General features: G+C 40.6%; 1 protein-coding gene across 1 annotated transcript in view; it reads left to right on the top strand.

Moving 5' to 3' along the window:
• LOC122815327 overlaps positions 1-17653 on the top strand; it is a 741432-nt gene that overhangs the window by 605863 nt on the left and 117916 nt on the right. Inside the window, exon 10 of the mRNA XM_044087743.1 lies at positions 12462-12563. Coding sequence (XP_043943678.1) covers positions 12462-12563 — 102 coding nt within the window. The remainder of the gene's footprint in view (positions 1-12461; positions 12564-17653) is intronic.

Below are 17653 nucleotides of genomic sequence, written 5' to 3' on the forward strand. Positions count from 1 at the left end.
ATAGCAGGTATATCTCCTGACCTATTATCTTGGAGCTATTTTATATACATATATATATATATATATATATATATATATATATATATATATATACATATTTAAATATATATATATATATATATATATATATATATATATATATATATATATATATATATATATATATATATATATATATATATATATATATATATATATATATATAGATAGATATATATATATATATATATATATATATATATATATATATGGGTCGACTTGATATGGCCGAAATTTCATAATGTCAACTTTCATACGGCCGAGACCATATGATAGACATTTGAAATCTCGACAATTCAAGTAAACTACAAAACACAAATACAAACTTACCTTAATGCTGCTATATACAGTATAGCAAGGATGTCTCATTACCCAATATTTTGAAGTTCTTATCTATAAAGAAATGCAGAGATTTCCCATTACCCAAGATCTTTGAGCTAGTATATAAACAGCATAGCAGGGATGTCCCTTTTCCAAAATATTGGACCTAGTGTTTGTACAGAATAACACAAATGCCACATTACCCAAGATTTAGGACCTACTACATAAACAGCAAAGTAGGGATGTTCTCTTTCCCAAGATCATGGTACTAGTGTATATATGTTACAGCAGGAATGTCCCCTTAATCGATATCCTGGAGCTAGTATATGCACAGTATAGCATGAATACCTCCTTACCCAAGATCTTGAGATAGTACATACAAAGTATAGCAGGGATGTCTCTTTACCAGTATCTTAGAACTAGCATATGTTCAGTACAACAATTACGTAGACCTTCAGAGCATCTGGGAGCCTAGTACCCCCCCCACCCCACCCCCACACACACACACCAAAGCTGTATAAGTGGATTTTGACCCATTCTTACTACTTACCTCTGCTGTTGCCCCCACCTAGTCTAAAACTAGTGCTGCTCAGTGGTATGCAAAGATGGCTACTGTAGCTTGGGGGGTGCTGGGGATGATATCATTTCTTTAACTTTCCTTTCACATTTCAGAGGGCTGCACAGAGGATTGGGAGTTGTGCACTGTTAGAAGTAACAAGATGGACACATTACTGGTACCATTATTGTTTTTCACTTTACTCAAAATCAGACATCATATGCATGTTACTGTCTGTTAGGGGATGGTAAAGTACCATACTATTTATAGATGTCTGACAGTGAATGTGCATCTTCTGTTTGCTTTTTCAGTTTTCTCCCAGTCTGACATTAGAGGGGTACACATAATGAGGCATTATTTTGGGAGTAGGAGTGAGAATGCTTTGTATAGGCATGACAGCAGCAACTTGAAATATGACTGTGGCTTCCTTTGACCCTTAAGTTTCATCCCAATTTAACACTAGATGGGGGTATACAAAAAGTGACTACATTTTTGGAGGGAGGGTAAGGAGGCAGGTACTCTTTCCAGATGTGATTTATATATCCTTGCAAACATTTGTCTTCTCAGTTTATTGTGAGCTGCTACTTGGTCTCTGAGCATTAACTCTGGGGTACACATTATTTTTCCTTCAAAATAAAACTGTAAGATTAGATTTTCTTTCCTAAATGTATTATTTTTGTTCATGCCATCATCGGATCTAAAGGTTGAAAAAAAAGACCTAAAATGCACCTCACAGACTCTGTCACAAAACAGCATCTCTCAGCTTAATTTAGTTATTACAGTGTAGTCATAACTGGACTTGTTTTGAAAGGGTGCAGGAAAAAGCAAAGTTGAAGAGTAACACATAATTTCTTTTCTTAATCATGATTTTCATTAATTTCATTGTTGGACAAACATGTTTTTTTTTTGAACCATCAAAACTTACCTCAGGGCATCTAGACCCCGCTGTGGCTCAGTCCCTGGCTAAATGCAGTTGTTTCCTCCACAGTTATAAGAGTACAGCCTTGCCTCCTTAGAACATGTTTATTAAATGAATAAATGCAAAAAAAAATGCAAAAGAGTAAAACAAACTGTGAGAAGAAGGAGGAAAAAGTAATTCAGATGGTGTGAGTAGGTCAGAATGAGGAGGGACTGAAGGCCTGGGTGATGTGTTGGGGGGCAGTGGGGGCAGCTTGGAGCACTTTGCCTAGTGAACCAGTTCACCTAAGGCTAGCACTGGTAGGGTGGTGGGGCATTGGTCAGTCTTTGCATGTAGATGGGCACAGGAGCACCACATCAGATTAGTCATTGCTGTGTCCTTGACCACCACATCTGCATGGAAGCCACACATCACAGAAATGAGGTCCATCTTAGAGTGAGCTACAACATACTTTGCCCGGTGATACTGTATCACATTTGCTAACTAATCCTGAGTACTGCACACATGTCAGGTGCACCCACAAAGGGGCTATCACTGGTGGTTTGAAGCTTAGTGGGTCACACCCCCACTGGAGAGAATAAGCTTTTACCCTGTGTAGGAACCCTTATGATATTCATTCATGGTAAGAAGGTGCTACTAAATAATCCTCTGCATGGTATAGGAAGTATTTTTACTATATCCTGCTTTAGTTTGGGAATGTTGATCCTTCTGGTAAGTATTTGTTAACATGATCTCAGGAAATAGGTCTGCTACCATGTGGATTATCCATCTAGCAGAGGTAGTACTGGTGGAACTGCACATGATATGCCTACTACATCTTGTGTGGCTTTCTGTAGGGCCTTGTTCTGGAGAAGAGCTAAACTGCACCAAGCCATGCCATGGTGACTGCACTCTACACTGTGTATGCCTACATATCCTTTTTACATATCTGAATGTTTGTGAAGGAGACACACACATTATCCTGCTAGTTGTCACACAGCTAAAGGGAAACACTTATGGAATTGTATCTCTTATTCTAGTATCTTACCTTAAAGACACCATAGTTCTCTGATAATCCCTATCTCTTCAGCACAAGCAAAGAATGAATCCTATAGGTTCATAGGTTCATAGGTAGGTACTAGTCTATCAGCCCTGGGGCCTATATAAACCTAGCCAAAAAGGTTCCCTGGCTTTTGCCACCCAAGAAAATTATTTTCCTGTGCCCCTGTCAAACAATGCTACAGAAGTGATCTCCGGGGTGAATTTTCTATTTCCCACCCAGTCGTCAAGATTTTTCTTAAAGAGGGCCAATGAGGAGCTTTGCTTGACATGAATGGGTAGTTTGTTCTAGAGTATGGGAAGTCTCTGGGACAGAAATATATCCCTCCAGCATGTTCTGTTTATTGCGGTGACAAGATGTAGGTCCCTGGAGCATGTGGTTCGGAGATTGGGATTTCTTTAAGTGTAGCATGTCCAACATCTCTGGGTTTGACATAGCTTTGTATGTTAGGCAGAGATCGCCTCTGAGTAGGCGATATGTAACACAGAAGAGCTGGAATTTTTTGAGACAGTCTGCGTATGGCATCTGTTTGAGGCTGGTAATCCTCTTAATGTGGTATTTCTGTGGCCTTTCCAATTGTTGTAGATGTCTTGTGAGATACACACCAAATGGGGCATTGTACTCTATAATGGGTCTGATGGATGAGTAGAGAGGAACGGTGACCTCCTTTTTTCTAGAGGAGAACCCTTTTGTGATGAGGTGTGCCATGTAGAAGGATTTCTTGACTACGGTGGTGATGTGCTTATCAAAGGAGAGACTACTGTCCACCTGTGTCCAGAGGTCTCTTATCACACTTTCAGTGTTTAGTGAGATACTGCCAATGTGGTAGTTCATGGGTACTGAGTTTTTCCCAAAGGAGATGACAATGCAATTCTTAGCATTGAGCTCGATGCCATGACTTTGACACCAAGCATTTGTCTCTGTGAGGCCCATTTGTAAAATGTCTACATTATTAGGTGATTCTATTATGGTTCCCAGTTTGCAGTCATCTGAGAACTTTGTTAGCCAAAGATCTGTGTTGGCCTGCACTTCAGAGAAGTAGATGCCAAACAGGAGAGAACCCAGGACCGAACCCTGTGGTACTTCACTCATCACTAGTCTGAAGTCGGACTTGGAGTCGGCTACTTTTACAGTGTGGGTTCTGTCAATGAGCCAGTTGCCCACCCATCTTGTGACATAGGGATTTATGCCCAGTTTAGTGAGTTTATCTATAATTCCAGAGTGAGGGATGGCATCAAAATCCTTGGCAAGGTCAAGATAGGCTGTGTGCACTACCTTGCCCTTGTCTACAGCTCTAGTGACTGCTTCAAAGAAGTCAATCAGGTTTACTAGACATGATCTACCTTTTACAAACCCAAACTGAGTGGGGTCCAGGGTTTGGAGGTTAACTATGTCTTTGTTTATAAGCTCCAAGATGATACGTTTCATGGCCTTGCAGACCAGGCTTGTCAGGCTAATGGGGCAGTAGTTTCTGGGGTCCGTGGTGGCACCCCTTTGTGGATTCGGATAAATGTCATTGTGTGCCATTCAGTAGGCACATAGCCTGAGGTGAGGCTATGATTGTACATGGTACTTAGGTGGGGTGCCAGTTTGTTCTGGAGTTCATGCAGTGCGCAATCTGGGATGTTGTCTGGTCCCATGGATGCTGTGTTCTTGGCTTTGGAGAGTGTGGTTTTACTTGTTCATCCATGATTACAGGGGCTTTGCATTCTTCTGGTATTAAGATGGGCCCTTTGGATGGTGAGAGGGGGGTAAAGTTAGCACTGAACCTATCTGCCAGGATGTTGGCAATATCGGTTGGTTCTGTATATTTAATGCCATTGTGCTGTAGCTCAGAACAGATCTGAGTGTTGCCATTGAGATTCTTGACATACCTGTAGAATGATTTGTGGTTGTCTTTGGAATCAGTGGTGATTTTATTTTCATAACTGGCTTTGGAGGATTTTATGAGGGATCTCAGCTTCTTGCTGAGGCTGACCAGGGAGTTCCTCCAATCTGGGATTTTACTGTTTTTTGCAAAAGCTTCTTCCTTCTGTTGTAGAGTTTGTTTATGGCAGGGGACCACCAGATTGGCTTCCTTTTTTGGAGGATAGCTTCTTGGTTCTGTTGGGGATGGCACGATCCATGCACTCATGTATGTGCTTATACAGTGCATTTATGTAAGATTCAGCAGTTGTACCTCTATTTTCCATCTGCATGGGTGTCGTGAAGTTTGTCACTTCTGTCTTAAGAAGCATGAAGTTGGCTTTGGAGTAGTTTTTGATGGTGGTTTCCTTAATGAGGGGTGGGGGTGGGATATGGATGTCTAGGGTGATTAGCTTGTGGTTGGATATTACCAGCGAGGAGATGACCTCTGGCATGGAGCACCAGTTACCCATATTGGTAATGACCAGGTCCAGGATATTGCTGCCCCTGGTGGAGCTGTGGACAAGCTGATCCAAGGCAATGGAATTTATGAATTCTAGAAAACATTGAGCGAATGAGTTGGTACACGAGTAGTTTTCCCAGTTGATGGTGAGGTAGTTGAAATCACCCATAATTAAGGTATTGGGTTGTACCTTAATATTTTCCAGTATCTTAAGAAATGAAGAGTGGGAATCCTGGGACATGGTGGGGGATCTGTAACAAGCTATAACCTGGATTGCAGTCTTCACCAGTGTTAGTTGTACTTGGATAATTTCGGATGCATTATGTTGAGCAACTAGCCTGGAGGTATGGATATCCTTAATGAATATGGACACTGCTCCACCTTTAGTGTTTCAGTCCAGGTTAGGTGGTCAAAAGGTGTGGTATGAATTTTAGCCCGGTAATGCAGGAGTGCTCTCTGGAGCCTTGAACCAGATCTCTGTCACTGCACAGATGTCAATGTTCTCCATTTTAAGGAGTGCCTCAAGTGAGTGCGTTTTGAGGTTTAGACTTCTAGCATTGAGTAGCATTGCCTTCAGAGTTTGCTTGCTTGCTTGTACCTGTTACGGTGGTGAATTTAGCATTTGAAACTTGGCTAAGAAAGGCACTAGAGGGATGGCAAGAGCCTTAGCCAGTATCCGGAACCCCAGGGGTGACAGGTGCAGGCCATCTCTGGCAAAGCATCGTGGTCTGTCGACCATGTCATCCCGGACAGACAGATACTGGATCCCCTTAGAATGACACCAGAAGCTTAGCCAATTGTTGAAGTCAATCATTTTGTCCTTGTACTGTGGTATCATTCTGGGTGATGGCAAGGTACTACTCAGGGCTAGTTTCATACCTGCCTGGCTACAAGATCTGAGAGCTCCTCCATGTCTCTTTTCATGTAGTCCAGGGAGGTACATCTCAGGTCATTCACACCAACATGGACAATGACAGAGTTGTATTTGCACTTGTTGTGGAGTGACCTGAGTGTGTGTGTTATATGGAGGATCCTGGCACCTGACAGGCAGATGACAGTAACTTTCTCCTTGTTTAGCCTGGTGAGTGGGACATCAGTGAGCCTTATGGGCTGAGGTTGAGTGGCACACTTATTTTGTGGGCTATGTGTCATTTGGGTAGTGTTTGGGGGTGGTGGTTTTCTGCATTTCAGCTTGGGACGTCTCTGTTGCTTGGGCAGATTTTTATTGAGAGCCTCCATGAATGTGGGTGTGTGCTTTGTGTTTCTATGTGTGGGTTTTGGTAGTGTGGATTTTGAAGGACTATGTGTTGAGTGTGGTGTGGTGCAGGTGTTAACCTTCCCCTTTTGACTGTATAGTCCAGTCTTGGCTGGAGAGAGCTTGGCTTCCAGTTTGCCTATGTAAGTGCATCTCTCACAGGTTGTAGTGTTGGGTGGTAGGAGGAGAGTGTTGTCAGTGTACATGAGGCATTTGCTACATTGCTCCAAGATGCCCAGATTCATCAAGTGGACAGGAGAAAACATTGGGAGCTGACCCATTGACATGCCCGGATAGGTGCTTATTCATTTAAGTACTAAGAACTGTTTTCCTTTTGACAAGTGAGAAAAAGTTGAATGTTGTAGGTAATTTGTAGCTTATTTAGTGCTTACAATGAGTTCTGAGCAAGTGCTGAGCACAAGGAAACAGTTTTGAGTGCTGAAACTAAAAAGAACTGGCTAGTTCTAGCTAAACCTAACTAGTTTTAGCACCAATCCCAAGAAGAGAAGCAGGCCACAGCCTGTTTGCTGATCCACAGTCTTGTCCTAGATGATGCAAGGGTCTGAAGGCTTGTAGCCTTTTTCTAGTAGATGCCTAGAATACCAGACCAATCAGATACGTTAAGCACAGACACTCACTCTCCAACCAGAGTGTGTCATTTTGCAAAAGGCAGAAAAGACAAGCAGACAGCTTTACATAACTTCACTCATACAGTGGATATAAAAAGTTTACACACCTCTGTTAAAATGCCAGGTTTTTGTGATATAAAAAACAAGACCACAATAAATCATTTCAAAACTTTTCCCACCTTTAATGTGATCTATAACATGTGCAATTCAATTGAAAAACAAACAAATCTGTTAGGGGAAAAATATATATTAAAAAAAAAAAAACGTACAATACGCTGGTTGCATAAGTGTTCACACCCTTAAACTAATAATTTGTTGTGTGTGCACACCCTTAAACTAATACTTTATTGAAGCACCTTTTGATTTAATTACAGCATTCAGTCTTCTTAGGTAGGAGTCTATCAGCATGGCACATCTTGACCTGGCAATATTTACCCACTCTTCCTTCCAAAAGCACTCCAGATCTGTCAGATTGCGAGGGCATCTCTTGTGCACAGCCACCTACAGGTCACCCCACAGATTTTCTATTGGATTTAGGTCTGGGCTCTGGCTGGGCCATTCCAAAACTTTAATTTTCTTCTGGTGAAGCAATTCTTTTGTTGATGGATGCATGCTTGAGGTCATTGTCATGTTGAAAGGTGAAATTCCTCTTCACCTTCACCTTTCTAGCAAATGGCTGAAGGTTTTGGGCCAAAAATGACTGGTATTTGGAACTGTTCATAATTCCCTCCACCGTGACTAAAGCCCCAGTTCCAGCTGAAGAAAAGCAACCACAAAGTATGATACTGCCACCACCATGCTTCACCATGAGGATGGTGTTCTTCTGGTGATGCAAAGTTTTGTTTTTGCACCAAACTTACCTTTTGGAATTGTGGCCAAAAAGTTCAACCTTGGTCTCATCAGACCATAACACATTTTCCCACATGCTTTTGGGAGACTTGATGTATTTTTTTGCAAATTTTAACCACACCTGGATGTTTTCTGTGTAAGAAAAGGCTTCCCTCTTGCAACCCTACCTCATAGTCCAGACGTGAAGAATACACAAGATTGTTGTCACATGTAGTACACAACCAGTACTTTCCAGAAATTCCTGCAGCTCTTTCAGTGTTGCTGTAGGTCTCTTGGCAGCCTCCCTGACCAGTTTTTGTCTTGTCTTTTAATCAATTTTGAAGGGATGTCTAGTTCTTTGCAATGTCACTGTTGTCCTATATTTTCTCCACTTTATGATGATGTCTTCACTGGGTTCCATGGTATATCCAATGCTGTGGAATTTTTTTGTACCTTTCTTCTGACTGATACCTTTCAACAATGAGATTCCTTTGATGCTTTGTAAGCTCTTTGTGAACCATGGCTTTTGCTGTAGCAGGCAACTGAGTAAATGTCAGAAAAATCCTACTACGACAGCTGAACTTTATTTGGGGTTAATCAGAGTCTCTTTAATTGATGGCAGGTACGTACACAAGAAGCCTGAATGCTGTAATTAAATCAAAACGTGCTTCAACAAAGGATTGCTTTAAGGGTGAGCACACTTATGCAACCAGCGTATTGTACATTTTTTATTTTTTATATTTGTTTCCCCTAACAGATGTGTTTGTTTTTCAATTGAATTGTACAGGTTATAGGTCACATTAAAGGCTGGAAAAGTTTTGAAATTATTTATTGTAGTCTCATTTTTTATATCACAAAAACCTGGCATTTTAACAGGGGTGTGTAAACTTTTTATATCCACTGTATGTGCTGATATGTCTGTCAAATGTATTCCTTCCAATTTCAAGCTAGATTCACTTATGGCTACCTTCCTACTGTGTCTCCTCAATGTAGAGGAGATGACAAATTTGCTCAGCAAGTGCTCACACCATGTCCCAGCCCTACTGAGGCTATGAGTGAGATGTCTCAAGGTGATGAGGTTGGGAGTACCTTTCCCAGAGGGAGGTTTGTTCCCTTACGAGCAGTTGCCCAGTATTATTGCCTGAGTGGGTGCATCCACAGATGGAGAAGGCTGGAGAAGTTGCTCTGGACAGAACAGCAGACAGATATATTACCTGGAATGAAGGCTTCCTGGAGTGGACTTCAAACTTGCTCAGCTGGTCTGCTCCTGTCTTTGCATCACCTTGTAGTTTATGGCCTGTACCACTAACCACGGTGCTCCATCTCATGGTGATGGATCCTTTGTGTGACCATCTGGACCATGGCAGGATAAAACCACCAGCTGTTTGCATCTTTCCATATTACCAGCCATGTATGGTTTGGTTCTTCTGAATCATTCCCCACACATTGTTTGTTGTCCAGTCTTCCTATCTCCATTTGTCTAGCCACTGTTTCTCTGTGGACATTCTATATCTCCCCACCTTAGTGTATGTACTTCCACCTCTATCTGTCCTGTTTTTATTTGCCTTCATTCACTTTGTGTTTGATTTTTCCCTTCTTCTCTCCTCTCGTCTCTCTGCTTCCCTTCTCTTCCCTCCCTTCTCTTCTCTTCTCTTCTCTTCTCTTCTCTTCTCTTCTCTTCTCTTCTCTTCTCTTCTCTTCTCTTCTCTTCCCTTCTCTTCTCTTCCCATCTCTTCCCTTCTCATCTCTTCCCTTCTCTTCCCATCTTTTCCCTTCTATTCCCTTCTCTTCTCTTCTCTTCTCTTCCCTTCCCTTCCCTTCTCTTCTCTTCTCTTCTCTTCTCTTCTCTTCTCTTCTCTTCTCTTCTCTTCTCTTCCCATCCCTTCTCTTCTCTTCTCTTCTCTTCTCTTCTCTTCTCTTCTCTTCCCTTCCCTTCTCTTCTCTTCTCTTCTCTTCTCTTCCCATCCCTTCTCTTCTCTTCTCTTCTCTTCTCTTCTCTTCTCTTCTCTTCTCTTCCCATCCCTTCTCTTCTCTTCTCTTCTCTTCTCTTCTCTTCTCTTCTCTTCTCTTCTCTTCTCTTCTCTTCTCTTCTCTTCTCTTCTCTTCTCTTCTCTTCTCTTCTCTTCTCTTCTCTTCTCTCTCTCTCTCTCTTCTCTTCTCTTCTCTTCTCTTCCCTTCTCTTCTCTTCCCATCTCTTCCCTTCTCATCTCTTCCCTTCTCTTCCCATCTCTTCCCATCTATTCCCTTCTCATCTCTTCCCTTCCCTTCCCTTCTCTTCTATTCTCTTCCCTTCGCTTCTCTTCTCTTCTCTTCTCTTCTTTTCTCTTCTATCAAAATTAAGAAAAAATGTGTCCTTTCAGAAACAGTTTTCCTGTTCATTCCTATACATGGCTATGTGTTACCCTTTTATGTGATTCTCGGCTTCCCTTTCCCTTCTTTCCTACTTTTCTGTACATCGTTCCCTCAGCTTTATGCATCTAGCACGTGTGGACACTATACCAGTGCAGCTGCAAGTACCATAAAAGCTACATGGCTTTAACACTTGCCACAGTCCTGTTAAGGGGAAATGGCAACACACACAAAACACTGCTGGCATACGAATTGCTTTACATTGAAATATATTGATCACAGGCAAGATTTTCTATGTTCATAGATTGTGCAGGTAACAAAAGGGCATTCTGTGGACTGTGTTTATGTTTCATTGTATGCATTTCAGTGCATGGCTTGATTGTGCAGTGTAGCATATGGCCATACTGTGAATTGATTATATGTTTCACTGTATGCATTTCACTGCATGGCTTTGTACACTTGCAAGATTTCTCTGCACAATTCCTGTGTGCCTCATTTATGCACTCTAAAGCAGAGCTATATTTTTGCTTGGATATTCCATGTCTCTGGCTTGCTGCTGTTCACTGGCACATAGTTGTGCAAGACTTGTATCTTTAGGAATAACAGCCATTCCGTTTATCAAAAGGTCTCACTTTCATTGTTAAATAAGGGATAATTAGAAGGTCATATAAATATTGCACAATAACTTTAGGAATCAATCAGAAGAGGATTGAAAGATTGGGAGAAGAGACTGGAAAAGTTATTCCCAAAGAAACAATGAGAAAACATATGTATGGCTTTCAAATATGCAAAAATGTCTAGAAGATTTATGATCTTTGCTTAGAAGTGCTTGCGTAGGTATTTTTATACCCCAACCAGACTCTAAAGAATTTCTCTTCAGGTAAATGGCAAATGTTGGAGGTGTGATGGGGAACAAAGAGGTAACTGAAAACATATATTTTGGGAGTATAATGAGTTGGCAGACTTTAAAAATTCCCTATAGAGTGCTCCGTCAGAAATACTTGGTGAACAAATGAGTATAACTAAGAAAACACATTTTTTTTTTTGAGCGGGGGCACAGGATCTGAATTGCCTAGACAGAGTAAAGTCTGCTTAAATTTAATTCTGGTGGCTGCCAAAAAAGCAATTACTAGAAAATGGAAATCAAAATCTAAACCAATCATATTTGAAGATTGTAACAGAGAAAAAAAACTGGAAGTGGGAGCTTTAGAAAAGGGTAGTAGCAAACTACTTAGAAACAAATGGAAGTTGTGGGAGCAGTGCATGCATAAAATATGTTTTGGTGGAGGAATGAGGTTTAAGAAAAGGCAAGAACTGATCAATGCATGTATTGTTGGATTGATTATTTTGTACAGAAGAATATATGTAATGTATAATGTTAGTAACTGTGAACATTTTAATATGGTTTGTTTCTGTTTATAGAAATTTAACTTTGTCTATGTCACAATCGATAATTCGATAAAGGTGTTAAAATGTTCCACTTCAGTAACAAGAAAGGAAACAGTTTTAAATTACATCAGTTTACATCATTAACAATAAACACATGGCAAGACAGAATCTCTCTAAAGTTGAAATTGCAAGTTTGCAGTTTCCAATATTTCACACTATTATTATTACAAGAGAGTATTGTAAGGGTGATAAAATGTCATCAGCAATTGTTTTTTGAAATTACTTTAAAGCATGGTAAATACTAATTATATAGTATATTATAAAAAACTAACTTGTAGGGTGGCCATGGTGGTGCAGCGGTTAGCATTGCCGCCTCACAGCAAGAGGTTCTCTGGTTCAGTTCTCTGCATGTCCTCCCTGTGGTCACGTGGATTTCCTCCGGGTTCTCTGGTTTCCTTCCCAAAGACATGCAGTAGGTGTATTGGACGCTCTAAATTGGCCCAAGGTATGAGTGTGTGCGTGTGTGTGCCTTCTGTTGAAGGTTGGGTGCCGGGCTGGCAACTTGACACTGTAAAACTCCACTGCCAGTCATGAGCACACAGATGATCCGCTGTGGCGACCTCTAACTGGGAAAAGCCAGAAGAAGATTATAAAAAATTAACTGAAACATACATGTGCATGAGTAAATAAAGATAGTCTTTGGAAAGTTTATGTGATGCAGTAATTGCTTTATAGGAACTTATCTAATCTAGTGTGTTTTGTTTTTCAGAATAATCCACAAAAAGGTGACACAGACAAAACATATGCTTTGTTGGGTTGTAAAACAGAGAATAAGGATTTTGTCAGAGATGACATCCGTGACCACTCTTTGGTATGTTTTACAGAAGATAATCCAAAATACAACTCTGTGTTAAACTTGCATTACAGGATATGTGTTGTACTATTCTGAAGTATATCAAAATGTGTGCCTAGATGTGTTACTTTCTAGACACAGATGCTGCTCTTAAGTGTAACTACTTCCTCAGTACTCTAACATCACAGAGATGCTCTGTTGCATTTATTTTTTAAAATACAATGTTTTTATTATATTTCATCACTGAGATCAGCAATACTAATGCAGAACGACAGACACACTGATTAAGAAAGTATAACAAGGGTATAATCAGGATGCAGCTCACGTTTCTGCAGAATGACACACTGATTAAGAAGGTAAAATAAGGGTATAATCAGGATGCAGCTCACGTTTCTACAGAACGATGCTCACAGTGATTAAGAAGGTATAACAAGGGTATAATCAGGATGCAGCTCACATTTCTGTAGAACGACACTCACACTGATTAAGAAGGTGTAACAAGGGTAGAATCAGGATGCAGCTCACGTTTCTACAGAACGACACACTGATTAAGAAGGTATAACAAGGGTGTAATCAGGATGCAGCTCACATTTCTGCAGAATGACACACTGATTAAGAAGGTATAACAAGGGTAGAATCAGGATGCAGCTCACATTTCTGCAGAATGACACACTGATTAAGAAGGTATAACAAGGGTAGAATCAGGATGCACCTCACGTTTCTGCAGAATAACGCTCACACTGATTAAGAAGGTATAACAAGGGTATAATCAGGATGTAGCTCACGTTTCTGCAGAATGACACACTGATTAAGAAGGTATAACAAGGGTAGAATCAGGATGCACCTCACGTTTCTGCAGAATAACGCTCACACTGATTAAGAAGGTATAACAAGGGTATAATCAGGATACAGCTCACGTTTCTGTAGAATGAGACTCAAGTTGATTAAAAAGGTAATACAAGGGTATAATCAGGATGCATCTCACGTTTCTGCAGAATGACACACTGATTAAGAAGGTATAACAAGGGTATAATCAGGATGCACCTCACATTTCTGCAGAATGACACACTGATTAAGAAGGTATAACAAGGGTATAATCAGGATGCACCTCACATTTCTGCAGAATGACACACTGATTAAAAAGGTATAACAAGGGTATAATCAGGATGCATCTCACGTTTCTGCAGAATGACACACTGATTAAGAAGGTATAACAAGGGTATAATCAGGATGCACCTCACATTTCTGCAGAATGACACACTGATTAAAAAGGTATAACAAGGGTATAATCAGGATGCAGCTCTCATTTCTGTAGAATGACACTCACACTGATTAAGAAGGTATAACAAGGATATGATCAGGATGCAGCTTAAGTTTCTGCAGAACAACACTCACACTGATTAAGAAGGTGTAACAAGGGTAGAATCAGGATGCAGTTCACATTTCTGTAGAACGACAGACACACTGATTAAAAATGTATAACAAGGGTATAATCAGGATGCATCTCACGTTTCTGCAGAATGACACACTGATTAAGAAGGTATAACAAGGGTAGAATCAGGATGCAGCTCACGTTTCTGTAGAACGACACTCACACTGATTAAGAAGGTATAACAAGGGTATAATCAGGATGCAGCTCACGTTTCTGTAGAACGACACTCACACTGATTAAGAAGGTATAACAAGGGTATAATTAGGATGTAGCTCACGTTTCTGTAGAACGACACTCACACTGATTAAGAAGGTATAACAAGGGTATAATCAGGATGTAGCTCACGTTTCTGTAGAACGACACTCACACTGATTAAGAAGGTATAACAAGGGTAGAATCAGGATGCAGCTCACATTTCTGCAGAATGACGCTCACACTAATTAAGAAGGTATAACAAGGGTAGAATCAGGATGCAACTCACGTTTCTGCAGAATGACGCTCGCACTGATTAAGAAGGTATAACAAGGGGATAATCAGGATGCAGCTCATGTTTCTGTAGAACGACACTCACACTGATTAAGAAGGTATAACAACGGTATAATCAGGATGCAGCTCACGTTTCTGTAGAATGACACTCACACTGAATAAGAAGGTATAACAAGGGTATAATCAGGATGCAGCTCACGTTTCTGTATAATGACACTCACACTGAATAAGAAGGTATAACAAGGGGATAATCAGGATGCAGCTCATGTTTCTGTAGAACGACACTCACACTGATTAAGAAGGTATAACAACGGTATAATCAGGATGCAGCTCACGTTTCTGTAGAATGACACTCACACTGAATAAGAAGGTATAACAAGGGTATAATCAGGATGCAGCTCATGTTTCTGTAGAACGACACTCACACTGATTAAGAAGGTATAACAAGGGTATAATCAGGATGCAGCTCACGTTTCTGTAGAACGACACATGATTAAGAAGGTATAACAAGGATATAATCAGGATGCAACTCATGTTTCTGTAGAACGACACTCACACTGATTAAGAAGGTATAACAAGGGTAGAATCAGGATGCAGCTCATGTTTCTGCAGAATGATGCTCACACTGATTAAAAAGGTATAACAAGGGTATAATCAGTATGCAGCTCATGTTTCTACAGAAAGACACTCACACTGATTAAGAAGGTATAACAAGTGTAGAATCAGGATGCAGCTCACGTTTCTGCAGAATGACACACTGATTAAGGTATAACAAGGCTATAATCAGAATGCAGCTCCATGGGTATAATCAGAATGCAGCTCACATTTCTGCAGAATGAAACTCACACTGATTAAGAACGTATAGCAATGGTTTAATCAGGATGCATCTCTCACTTCTCAATGTCATTGAGAAAGTCTGATATGTGTTATAATACAGATATTTTAAGTGTCGTAAAAGACTTAGTACTGTTCATTCTTCTAAATCCAAACCCCAGACAGCACAGGCATTTTCCTACCCATTTTTCGGAAGTCTTGGAATACCTTCTTGAATTTCTTTCTTATCTTGGCTGTGGTCAGCAAGTTAAGGGCACACATTCAGCATCTCTCGTAATTTATGTTGTCTCTCCACTGTGAGTTTCATGTGATGGCACATATAAGGATAGTAAAGAGATATTCTATTGCATTGAACACCATGACAATGCTCTTGATTCATGGAAAAGACAAGCTTGTTAAGCACCTTTCTGATGTCAGAAAGGGGAACAGCCAGCTTTTGATAAAGACCTTTCACTGCTGTTAAGCATAGTGTTACGTTAGTGTTAACAGCCCTCAGTCAACAACAATGGAGAACATCAGAAAACTGTTAAACATTCCATTCAGGATGAAGTTATTTGGATTAAAATGTTTGTATTTGCTGCCATTCTCTTCAGGTGGTCACTCTCTGTAACAGTGTTTATTGTATTTTAACTTTCAGAGCTGCAAAGCACTTAGCTCTCCCAGACATTTTTTATTCTAAGTTTTGCAGTACATGGGAGCAGGTAAAGTTCTATCCAGTGCAAAGAGTTAAGATCAGATTTGCCAATCATATTCCAATTATTGTGTACTCAACAAGGATGTCAAGATTCACCTCATCATCTTCATCATCATCTTCTTTTGGCTTTTCCTGTTAGGGGTCTCCACAGCGGATCATCTGTTTCCATTTCTTCCTGTCCTCTGCATCTTGCACTGTCACACCAACCACCAGTATGTCCTCTCTCACCACATCCATAAACCTTATCTTAGGCCTTCCTCTTTTCCTCTTACCTGGCAGCTCCATCCTTAGCATCCTTTTCCCAATATAACCAGCATCCCTCCTCAGCACATGTCCAAACCAACCCAATCTCGCCTCTCTTGCTTTGTCTCCAAACTGTCCAACCTGAGCTGACCCTCTAATATACTGATTCCTAATCCTGTCCATCCTAGTCACACCCAGTGCAAATCTTAACATCTTTAACTCTGCCACATCCAGCTCTGACTCCAACCCATATAACATAGCTGGTCTCACTACCCTCTTGTAGACCTTCCCTTTCACTCTTACTGGTACCCGTCTGTCACAAATGACTCCTGACACACTTCACCACCCATTCCACCCTGCCTGTACTCTCGTCTTCACCTCTCTTCCACACTCACCATTACTATGAACTGTTGATCCCAAGTACTTAAACTCATCCACCTTTACCAACTCTACTCCCTGCATCCTCACCATTCCTCTACCCTCCCTCACATTTACACACATGTATTCTGTTTTAGTCCTGCTGCCCTTCATTCCTCTCCTCTCTAAAGCATATCTCCACCTCTCCAGGGTCTTCTCAACATGGTCCCTATTCTCACTGCATGCAATGTCATCTGCAAACATCATAGTCCACGGGGCTTCTTGTCTGATCTCATCTGTCAACCTGTCCATCGCCACTGCAAATAAGAAAGGGCTCAGAGCTGATCCTTGATGTAATCCCACCTCCACCTTAAATGTATCTGTCACTCCCTCCATAGTCCTCACCAATGTCACACTACTCTTGTACATATACTGTACCACTCTTACATACTTCTCTGCCATTCTTGACTTCCTCATACAATACCACAACTCCTCTCTAGCACCCTGTCATATGCTTTCTCTAATTCCACAAAGACACAATGCAACTCCTTCTGACCTTCTCTGTATTTCTCCAACAACACTCTCAAAGAAAATATTGCATCTGTAGTGTTCTTTCCTGGCATGAAACCATACTGCTGATCACTAATCAAGATTCACCTCTCAACCTTTATTCTCATGGTAAATTACTTGCCACGTCTTGAACACAACAATCTGGTTATGACTGGACATACAGTCATACTTCTCTATTTTTCTACTCAATTTTGAAGTATATAAACATGCAGAGCGGAAAAATAATGACAATATTTGCCTGCCTCTGATGATTTTATTTTGAAACGCATTTTCTATCCGTCAGTCCCAGATAAAACACATTATTTTACAATCCCTAAAATCTGTTGTTTCCTTTTGGTTGCACTGGCAGGTTGAGGGTATTTTTACCGCAAAGTAGAAAACTTTTGCTTAGGTCATTATAAGAAGACATATATTGCAAGGGGGATATGCAATTTGTTTTTTCATGTGTATGCAGCTTGTTTTTTAATAATAATAATTTGTTAAGCAGGTAGG

The sequence above is a fragment of the Protopterus annectens genome, chromosome 1.part1 (assembly GCF_019279795.1).
Source record: "Protopterus annectens isolate FY-2018-M chromosome 1.part1, PAN1.0, whole genome shotgun sequence".
Taxonomy (NCBI): Eukaryota; Metazoa; Chordata; order Ceratodontiformes; family Protopteridae; genus Protopterus; species Protopterus annectens.